Here is an 11,892-nt window from a genome sequence, read left to right as displayed (position 1 = left end):
TTATATCTGGAAATACTATTAAGGTTTAGTTGAGCTGTACCTGATTTGAAAAGACCTCCAAAAATCCTGTTTTTTTATAAATAAAATTAGTTTTTAAAAATGATTTTTTCAAAAAATCACCTCGGTTGATGAAAGAGTTTAGACTTGAAAGATCTGAATTTTATCAAAGAAATCAAAATAATGCGATTTTTAAGGTATTTTCAAGTTTCAAAATATTTTGGCGCAAGTTTTAAAATATAATAAATTTTATAATTCCGATGGAAAACGGATGACGGTACTAATTTTTTTGTATGGAGAGTGTTGCACCCTAATCTGCATACGTCAGTAAAAGCGCAATCAGCAAGACAATGCTGACGAGTAACGCGTGGAACGCGAATGTGCTGCATGAAAACTTTTTAAGTGTTTCCTGCTGCTGGGGCAGCTTTTGGGCAAAGTTGTTGCAACAACATACGAGCAGATAGATATTTGCTTAAATACATGTTCATATGTGGAGTATACTTATTGCTGGCTGAGGAAAGCAAAAAAATATAAAAATAAAACTAAAGTAACAAAGACATAATTTCGCGATTTTTTAAGCACTCATACATTTTTTTGCATACAGATACTATTTATGTGATATACATAGATACGTATGTATGTATGTAGGTATGTGTGCCTTACAAAACTTATATCACCTTCATCTATCTATTCGACTGCCAAGTAGGAAATAAATTTTTACATTTTCACTCTCGACAAATAACATGATTTTTCGTTTATTTACTTTTGTTGTTGTTTTTTTTCTGTATATTTCTTTCTTTAACACACATACATGCAATTTCATAGGCCTGCATGCATACTTTTTGCTACGTACATACTACATAGTTATTTACAAATTATGAAATACCGAAAATAGAGTGGCGAATAAATCAGCTATGAGAATGTATGTGTGTGTAGATATGTACATATGTTTATAAAAAAGCAAACTAAAGAAAGAGTAATAGAGGCGAGTAATGAAAAAATAGGAGCAATTAAAATTTAATAGACCAGAATAAAATCGTCAAAAATATACATATATATATAATTAAAATTAAATCATGTCAGGTAAAATGAAATTTGTACATATGGACAAACGCGCGTGCGCTACTAAATATAATGCTAGAAACAAAAAAAAAACTAATAATAACAAAACAAAAATAAAGCTTATATAAGTGTGTATGTTGTATGTACATATTTATGTATGTATGTATGTATGCATTAACATAACATATAACTAAAAGTGTAACTAGAGCATTGCCACTGGCAATACGCCCCTCGCTGTGGGTGAGCGCCCAACTCCCCCCTCTACTTAATACCAGCCGCCCTTGTGGTAATCATGATGATCTTCCTCAATGTGATGATGTTCCTGCTCGTGATGTACATGCACTGGCACGTGCACTTCCTTAATCACTGGCACATGCACTTCCTTATAGATTGGTACATGCTTGATCACTTCCACCTCCTTAATGACCTCTTTGACGACGGGCACCTTCTTGATGTGATGATGGTGAATGGTGTGCACCTTGTAGGGTACATGGATGGTGTGGTGTTCGCTGTAAGGTAAGGGGGGGAGGGGAAGAGAGTCGATTAGTGAGCAATAGGCAATTAATGCAAAAGAAGGATATATGCAAAAATAAGTCAAAGCTTGCAAGGAGTCAGCAAAAAAAAAAAAACAATTCAACTTTTTTAGTTTGATTATCTGATGAAGTGTTTTAATTACACAGTTCAACAAAATTTGTTTTTATTTTATCTTAAAAATGGAACCAACCTATTTTTTTAGATTTTTTGGTGCCGATTTGAAGTGCATTTACAAAATTTTTCAAGCACGTCCAGTTTTTGAGAAAAAACCTGACTGAAATGACGAAAAATGGCAAATTTCAAAAAAAAAAATTTAAATAGAGTTAGGATGTAGATTTTCCGAAGAAAAGCACCACGTATTAATGAAAACCCAATTCGTTGGATGGATTCTACGTCATGTCGATGAGTTCATTAGATATTAGTGAAAATTAAAAAAAAAAATTGTTGAACCGTGTTTTTTATTTTAAGATCATTGCAAAGTTTTTTTTGTGATTTTTATTTTTCGATAAAAAATAATCGTTATTTTGGATTTTTTTTGAGAATTTTTAACCGTTGTAATGAAGACTATGTTGTTATGACCTTTTTGGAATCTTTGTCCAAAAAATTGGATTTGAAAATAACTATCAAAAATTTATCGAAAAAAATTAAAATTAGAAATCATAAAGGACCGGTTAAACTTGATCGGAAAAACGGATAAATTATGGTCTTTATTATAAAGATCATAACCGTTACGGCCACTGGTTTTAATAGTAATGCTCCTTTCTCTCAGCTATTTGTAGGGACGTGCAAAAAGAAAAACGAATGTACAGTAAAACTCTCCTAATTACTTCAACCAAAAATGCTATCTTTCGGTTTAAGCAGGTTTTACTGTTTATAAACCATTTAAAGTAAAAACAGAATATTTTTTTTTTTTTTTTTAAGGAGAGAAAGCTGGTACGGGTGCAGCAGGCCTCCGTTACCGAAATTAATGGATAACTTGGGACCACTCCCACTCTCGCACTTAACGGCATGCTTAACATACTGTCCGTTGACATAGTAGGCAAGGCTGCAACGGTAAGAACTGCGTACACTTGGAGGCGGGCGCTACTTAATAGGCTCAGGATCTGGAGTTCTAGTATTCTTGGAAATTTTGGTCTTATTATTGTTAACACGGATCCCTGCGTGGGTAGACTGCTACCAATGACCACTTTCTTAACTTTTTCCAATGAATGAATGTACGGGAATTGAAGTTGAAGGGAGGCACACAATTCCGGTCATTTTAAACTAAACAGAACCTGATAATCTAAAAACTGGACACACATTTTTGTTAATTTAAGAAGTGGCGTAGACAAACAGATATAATCTTTTGTCTTAGAAAGATGGATAAAATGGATAAAAAATGCGAATGGTAAAAAGTTGACAAGTATTTAAAACTGTACAATAAGTAGCCAGGCAGAGTGATAGCTTCGGAATTTTGATCTTTGGGGGTAAGAATTCCCCTCAAAACATTGGCAAAACCAAGTCCCTATAGAGAAGGTCGAAACCTAGAAAAGGTCGATACCGGTGGAGGAAAGGCGAATGTCCGAAAGAAAAATTATTTCTTGTCATCATATAAACAGTCAGCGCATTCGAATCAATGAATACCTGGTCTAAACCCTCTCTAGCTAAATTCACAGACTAGGTACTTGGCACCCAAAATAAAAGCAAGTTCGTTATGTTTCCCAACATAATTTAGCACAGACTTGTATTGCCAAACTAGTTTGGAAGTAGTTGCAAGCCTGGTTACTGGGGATATGTAAACTACCACCTCTCCACCTATTACCCACCTCATAGTTCTTCACCTTGAGGATTGCAAACAATTCGGCTTAAAATACCAGGCACATTCTTGAAGAAAGAAGTGAATATGGACCCTGTACTCTGGGCCTGTTTTGGAGCCATCAGTAAAGTTCCAGCCTCTGGGAACTCAACATTGTAGTATCTCTTCAGGAAAGACAATGGTGGCATACTAACCTGTGACATTGAAAAGAACTTTTAGATCACTGCCTCCAGCAATTTCCGCCTTACTCCACACCGAACCATTGTTTAAACCTACAAGTGGCCTTACGAGCCTGCTATGGTGAGAACATACAATTAAAGTGTAGCGTTCTGATAGCTAATTGATCCATTTCTTTCAATTACTTTTTTTAAATAAATGCTTCTTTCTCTATTTATTTCAAGAATCAGTCGATATTATTACAAGTTTTCTGGTAAAAATTATACCTACGTAATTGGTAAAACAATACATTCATTACACACAATCAAATTGGAAACAAATAAAAAGTGAAAACTGTTAAATTATTCCGCAGTTAGTTTGTCTGTTGCCGCATTCACAATGGCAATTGAGTAAGTGCCACATTATTATAACACAACAATAAAGTTGACAATTTACACAAGACTGAGAGTTACGCATGCGCAACATTAGACGCGGTTTGGCCTGTACCACAAGTATGTACTTGACTACCTGACTGACGGTCTGTATATACCTGTCTCGGCACATTTGCCGCACACATGTGTTTAGACGAGTATGCGCGCCTGCGTTTAAATCATTTGGCAGAAGACCAATGTACGCCATCTATCGATAATTTATGCTTATCACAGCTAATTATGTATATTTTTTTTTTCGCAGCACCGGTAGCAGTTAGTAATCAACAACAACAAAGTGCATCCAAGAAATTCCTGTGCATGCTAGTTGTCGTCGTTTTGTCTTTTGCGCCGATTGACTCTTTGGTGCATACATTTTGTTTTTTTTTTATAGAAATGGGGGAAAAAATCGAAAATCAATCGAGACCATTCGTTGCGATTAGCTGACATTGTGAAGTGGTAGTAAGTTCAGGTTGTTGGCCAGTTTGTTAAATCATAGGAAAAATTATAAAACAAAGCTTTAGCCAATTAAAACGCAATAAATGTAATTTTTTAAGCGCTGCCTTGAATAAATATACATACATATATATGTAGTTGTTTAATAAATCCATTTTATATAGTAAGCACTTATATGTTGTGTTGTTGTAAATATATATTTATATTACATGTACTCACTGTTTGCTACCAAAGAAGCCGGGATGTGGTGATGAATAGGCCAGCGCTAGGAGGGCACTGAAGATCACCTGGAAGAAGAAGAAAATCGTATTACATTAAACGATCAATTATTGTATATATACATATATATCCATAGGGTTCTCGAAAATGGCTCTAACGATTTTGATCAAATTTTGTACACCGATACTGTTTTGGATTTTAAAGTTATTTGATTAGGCATTATCTCCAAGAAGGCTCGTATAAGGTTGCCACCTATCCGAAATTAGTTACAAATTAATTAAAGCATCATAATATTGGTACCAAATGAAAGGTATTTTAATGATTTCTAATTCAAAAATATTTTTTATAAGGTTGCCACCTATTTTTAATCGCAAATTTATTTAATTTTTTGTTTAGAAAAAAAGTTAAATTTTACTATTCATGCGTACCAAGAGAAGGTTCTTAAACAATGCTTTCCCTATATACAAAATGTTATCTCTTAGGATAATAGTCTAGGGTTGCCACTTATTTTCGATTCTACAAAATTTATCTAAACCATCGCAGTATGGATATCAAATGAAAGGTATTGTTGAGAACTTTGGTCCGAAAATATTTTCGATCAGGCTTGCCACGCTGCTATTAATTAAAATTTTTTATTTTGTTAATTTCAATCAGCATTTTTTATGTGTACACAGTACATGTACGCTCAAAATATGTACTATTCAATCGAGCGTATTTCCGAATAGGGTTGCCACCTAAATTTTAGAGTAAGAAATTTACTTAATAGATATCTAAATCCATAAAGCCATAAGTACTTAAGTCGACTTAAGAAACAATTGAATATTTAAAAAATTATAAATGGACATATTTTCGTTTCCTTATAAGGCTACCATTGCAATAAAAATGTTTAAAACGTTTTTTCTGTCGAATTCAGGTTTTTCACTTAAGCGCTTATTGCTTTTGATATCCTACCAGAATTTGCGCGCCGATAAGCTTATGCCCATACATGGCAATAGATAGTGTCCCCCGTCCTACGCCGTAAAAAGCTTCTGTGTCGATAGAGAGAGTTTTCTTTCACTGTCAATAGGACCCAGTACCCGGAGAACTCAAGCATTATTGGCTAGACCGAGAATGTTTAGCTTATTAAGTCGCACTTTAGATTTGATCGCCTTAATCACAGCTCAACTAGATCAAGATTGTAATGTTCCGGTTTCGATATTTCCGCTTGGTGTACATAGAAGTTTGCTGTACCTGGAAGATAGACAAATGTGCCTGGAAGATAGACAAATGTGTTCGCATAGTTTCTGGGTATCTTAGTCTCGGCTTGTTTTCAACATCTTATCGACCGGTTCGGTCAAAGGAACTGGCGTCCAATGTATAACCTCCTCAGAAGCTCAAAGATAATAAACATGGGCAACACCATTTGTCTACTGACTGGGTTCGGAAACTATTGGAAGAGGGCCCAAATGTTTATAGAAAATTCATCTTACGTGACGAGATGGACTTTTGAATGAATAGTTATCTTTATCAGCTTATTTCTCATATTGGGGCGATTCTAATGCACACAAGGCCAACCATATATAAATGCATTCACAAAAAGCTAGATTGATTTCTGAGCCACAATAAATGTTTTCCATTATTTTTGTTTCTAGGAAAAGTACTTTGCGGTTGCTGCAAATTTTCTTGAAGAAATAAATATACGAGCATTTTTTTCTTAAGAGCTGCATACTTTTTTAAGAAATTTTGATAGAAGAAAATATCTTTTACATTTCTTGTGCGTAATTTTATTGAATTTTTAGTTTTTCTTGTGAGCTACAGACAGGCCTTTTTAGTTTAGGGTCGCAAGGAAGGGTTAACCAGAGCTGTCAACTTACTCATACTTGCGATGCAGAAAGAGGTGTATATCCGTCCGGTTATTCGTATACGGATGAAATCCGTTTAGTATCCATTCTCTTTTCTAATCCGGATATCCGGACATCCGGTTAGTATTCTATTATTCGCATTTTTCAATCAGATATTCGATTAATCCGTATAGAAATTTCAGACCCAGGGAGCATCTTGGATCGATAAATATAAATTAAATTTTAATTATTAAATTATGTTTTTTTAATTATCTTAAAAATATGTATGTACGATCCTTCTATTGTTGTTATGGTTTTGAAGGTGCGTACTATTTTTAGGCTTATTTTTTAGCATAAAAATCCAAGCTCTAAACATAACGATTACTGTCCTTGCAGTTATAATCAGAAATGGAGGAAATTAAATCCAAAATAACAATCCGTCTTGAGTGAAAAAATAAATATCTCAAAGTAAAGATTGTATTGTATGTATATAATATGGAGAATATAAATCTTCGAAAATAAAGATATGTTGTTTTCGGTCCCTGATAGCTCTGGTGTCTTATGTTAAATTGTAAATATTTAATTCGACGAAAAATAAAAATTTCCTTAAGATAACACCGAAGAGTTGATAAAATAAAACTTAAAATAGAAAAGGAGTACAGCATCTGCGCTCGTAGGAACGTGAGGATCTGTATGGAGCCTTAGATTGGTCAGGCTCTTGGATTATGCTTTTGCTTGCTCGATAGTTAATCAGCTTCAATGCCGTCTTTGCTTTGAGTACGAGACATACATAGGATCAACGTATTTTAATTCGTCTATAATAGGTTTCTTAAGTAAAAAGAAATCGTCTACAAAGATAATTTTAGCAAGTGGGAGGGCTGTGAGGGTGAGAAAATTCATCAAAAGATCTTCTAGGTCGCAGTGTCCCTACAACCTGCTACACACAAATGCTTAACTAACTAAAGTTTTCTGATATTTCGGATTTAGGTGCCCACGCTGACACATACAGTTTGTAGCTGAATAAAGTGCTGAATGCTTGATGTGGAGTTCTAGCTTAAGTACACTTTAAGTTGTTTTAGAATTTTTCGTTAGAGTTTTCAATTGTTATACAGTTGATGAGAAAATTCCTCCCCATCAAATGCGAAAGGCCCTAATGACACTTAATTTTGAATACATTTTACTTTATTATTGGTGACCATATTATTAAAAAAAAAAAATAGCAATTAGTGCGAAAACATACATAGTACATTTATAGTATTTATCATAAAATTTCTTCCATCTTTCTTTAGAAAATATGTAATTTCCACATTAAAGCAACATTTTGCTCTTAAGAGAAACTTTTAAATGGATTAATGGTATAAAAATCCGCATTTTCCTTTAAATTTTGTCATCTTCTTCAGTAAATTGTTCCAATTTCCAACACTTCACTTCTCATAAAAATCCCAGTTGCTTCTGGGTAAGCGATTAACCTATTTCTTCACTTCAAAGTTGAGCCAATCCACTTTCGTCATATACAGCATACTAGGTATATATGTATGTATGTATGTATACCTATACACAAATGTTTTCATTTATCTATTTCGTACACATAATGCCTCTGGGTTTTTTCCAAATCACTTTAAAAAATAATACAAATATCCACTTTCAAATTCCTTTCATCGATTGCACAATAAATGAATGGTTCACAAGACACATTTGTCTATACAAAATTTACGGCTCCTCTAATTCCTTGCCACAGGCCACTTTATGTATGTAAACAAACAAACCACTATGTTGTAATGCAGACACTGCGAATTTTATAAGTGCACTTACTAAAACTTTGAGGGCGGTCATATTGGGGCTGCGATAAGCGACAAAAGCGTTTTGGTTGTAAAGTTGTAAGATCCAGTAACCTGTAACCGGCGTTGTAAAGTGTACAGCGACTAAAATGAACTGATAACCGAGCAGTGGGGCTGTGATGTTTTTATATGTTGCGCGCATGCGCACCGCTGTCGAAAAAAAAACATACCGATCCACAAACGTACAAATATGTCTGCTCGTGCATGTGTATGTGCTGTATAAAACTGCCGCAAATGCAGAGGCAGAGGCAACGACAGTGGTGGCTATTATTATTAGTGACTGCAATTCTTAAATTTTTTTCTCTTTTTTTCCGCCCCAGCCGACTTTAATTTGTTCGTTGTGCTAATGTACATATGTATGTGTGTATGTTGGTAGCAGCTGCTGTCAGCGCTTAGCTTGTTGGTCTCTACTAAATACATGGCTCAATTGCAAATGTTGAGCAAAAATTTTCAATTCAGAGCAAGCAGACCTCCCATCAATGCAGCAATAAAATAACAGCAACTATCACATAAACGCGAATTTAAAACAATACAATGAAGACGAAGCAGAAGCAGAAGCAGAAGCCGAAACAGGAGTAGTGTCGCATAAAAATTGGAGACCTGTCTGCGCAATTGCAGCTGAAGAGACAATTGTTACTCGATTTTATTTTTTTTTATAATTAAATCTCATTATCTTTTCATTTTGCACTGACTGCCAAAACATTCGTACTTATTTATGTGTGTATGTGTATACACTTTTGCGTGCTATGTATGCATCCGACGCTGCTCATGCGCACGTGATATCTGCGATGTGCAATGCTCACTACCAGCGCTGCCTAGTCGCTGTTTGCTGTTGGCAAATGTTAAGTCGCTCAACAGGTTCACTGTTAACAAAAATTTTCATCAACTGTTAGCCGCGTTCAACTGGCAGCTGCTGTTAATCTTGGCTTGCTGGCGCCCCTGGGCGGAAACATGGCAGATGACTCAATTGTAGTTAATTTTTTATTGTTGCCAAATTTGCCTAACCAAGGTTAACCTTGAGGTGAACCTGCTATGGACTGAATTAACACATATACACATAAATACACTTATACATTCACAAATGTATGTTTGTAATTATTATAAACGACTGTAAAAGCAAGTGAATTCAACAAAGTTTCCATTTGAAAACAAATTTTCATTGTTTTCTCATCTTCGCTGTTGCTTTTCTGTTCATTTGTTATTTGTTTTTTTTTTTTTTTTTGGTTTAGTCAAAGCTTTCTTTGCTTTGGGCAGCGTTGACCCACACATTGTTGTTGCGCTGCTTGCTATTATTACATATTTTTTTTTTAATCATGTTGTAAACATAATTTTTATATCCAGCAGCTATATTTGTTATTGCCGCATCAGCACACATTTCGCTATTTGGAAATTAATTTATGTCTTCAGCTGAACTTTGGCTATTGTGATCTACAATGCAATATAAACAGACAAGATACATTTTACACTTACATACATATGTATGTATGTACATATATGTCGAGTATACATTGCGTATACGTAATCGACATTTGTAATAAAAAAAGTGTCGACGCTACGCCCAAAAAAATGTTGGTCCACTCGTATTGAAATTTGACTACCACACACACACACACACACACACGCGCAATAGCAATTATCAGAGGAAGTTATATCTGTGATCATAAGCAATAACCGCCTAAGTCGAAAAAGTTGAATTCGAGAAAAAACGTGCTAAACATTTGGATTGTAATGTTAACCTTATGGGGAAACCAAAATATGTTCGTCTATGTATAACTTTATAAATAGCCTAGCTGGCGAGATGGGGGATTTCACACATACACATGAAATAGTAGTTGCAGAATATGGTCGCATATATAACTCAATTCTTTCTTAAGCCGACTTAGGTGGTTATTGCTTATGACCATAGATACATATATATTTATAGGTACCTATGTTGAAACACATAAAATACTTGGCTTAATGAATGCGGAATTGCAATTTTTTTATAGGCTCGTTTATAACTGGCCGCAAAAGAAAAACAACATTGCTAAATTGATGACTATTTGATTGTATTGAGGTAATTTTGCGAACATTTTAATTACAAATCAGATAAGTTGTATAAAAGTGCAATAAAAGCTCTATGAAAGTATATCTAAATCAATAGCATCAGTTTAAACGATCTGCCAAAGTCGCCAAAGGGCTGCCCGTATAGGCTCTTAGCAACAATGTTGCACAAGCATAGCGGCAACAAATGAGTCTTAACAATTTCGTAACGTCCTTTCTAAGATCATGTTGATGGCTCATGTTCCTGAATGTAGTCACAAAAATCCTTAGAAATTCCCGATATGGACACACTTTCCAGGCTGCACTGCTAAGATTGGTACTCATACAGCAACTCAAATCCATGAACATCGAACGAACGAACATGCTAAAAACAAGGGAGATCAGTATGGAGTTGGGAATCACGACAGAATCCCTTAAACAAGGGCTTGCCCTCAAGGCGGTGTACTCTCTGCACTATTGTGGACTATGGCTATAGACTAACTAATTTTCCTACCGAATGGCCATGGCATTAAAACGAAACGCTATGCAGGCGATTTGGTGTTCTTCGTAACANAGAGATTAATGTAATAGAGATTTGTACTACAAAATGCTTCAGAAGAAGTTTCCGCTTCAGCTCTGGTTTTTACTCAGTTGCGAATACCGAGCGTGAACTGGGCATAATACATAATTTAAGGAAATGACCATTAGGGTGGATCAATTTGTATGGGAGACTTTTTCAACTATGCCCCTATGGCACAAAAGGATACTACGTGTAATTCTAAGCAAATTTGCTGAAGGAACCATGGGTCCTAAATCAATTTGGAGTTTGCCAACGTTCGAAAATAGGTTTCTTAGCATTTTGCTGTAGTGTTGTAAAAAGATGCTAAAATTTTAAAGCAAAATATGCTATAAGGGGTTTTTTAGTATAATGAATCTATTTCTGCATTTATCTTTTCCTTAAAACTTCAACCAGAGGGCACTGCAGTGAAAGTTTTCACATTTTCTTCTAAGCAACTTTTCCCAATTTGGCTAACTTCAAATTGATTTTGGGCCCATAGTTTCTTCAGCAGATTTACTTAGAATTCCAAGTAGAATCCTCTTACGCTATACGCGCATAGTCATACAAAAAGATTATAATTTTCGATTTTTGCATAAATAACTTTGTCGATGTTGCGTGTGTCGCTTCATATTTTTACCGTATGACAATTTGTTGCAACAGCACAGTTTTGTAAATCACTTAAGTTCACAGTCACTTAAGGTTCAACGTGCTCGACAATGTTATGTATCTGTTAAAGTAACAAAGAAGTGTACCGAAAATGTTGGCCATCATGTAAATTGACGACATTTAACAGTTGGTTTATGTCCTCTAATCAAATCATTAATCTTGACATAAATAAAATTGTTTGTTTTTTTTTGTCCCACGTCAATGGACACAGTGGCTAATATAAAATGAATGCGGCAATAATGTATGTATGCACACATCTGCTTCATTGTTTGAACCAAAAAAATAAAATCATAAAAACCAATGTCAAATATTGTAACAAACATTGCAGTGGAGGAGAAGA

General features: G+C 34.8%; 1 protein-coding gene across 1 annotated transcript; it reads right to left on the bottom strand.

Moving 5' to 3' along the window:
* Positions 1-1,208: 1,208 nt before the first annotated feature.
* On the bottom strand, positions 1,209-8,373 carry LOC108360806 (uncharacterized histidine-rich protein DDB_G0274557-like). Its single transcript, XM_017613247.1, has 3 exons — positions 8,280-8,373; positions 4,648-4,715; positions 1,209-1,568 (listed from the first exon to the last, which is right to left on the bottom strand). The coding sequence occupies exons 1-3, from the start codon at positions 8,298-8,300 to the stop codon at positions 1,325-1,327; spliced, it is 333 nt and encodes a 110-aa protein (XP_017468736.1). The 5' UTR covers positions 8,301-8,373; the 3' UTR covers positions 1,209-1,324.
* Between the last annotated feature and the right edge of the window lie 3,519 nt (positions 8,374-11,892).

The sequence above is a fragment of the Rhagoletis zephyria genome, unplaced genomic scaffold (genome assembly GCF_001687245.7).
Source record: "Rhagoletis zephyria isolate East Lansing unplaced genomic scaffold, Rhagoletis_zephyria_1.1 Rzeph_scaffold_00631, whole genome shotgun sequence".
Taxonomy (NCBI): domain Eukaryota; kingdom Metazoa; phylum Arthropoda; class Insecta; order Diptera; family Tephritidae; genus Rhagoletis; species Rhagoletis zephyria.
Note: the sequence above shows the minus strand (reverse complement) of the source record. Positions and strands in the feature narration are given on the sequence as shown.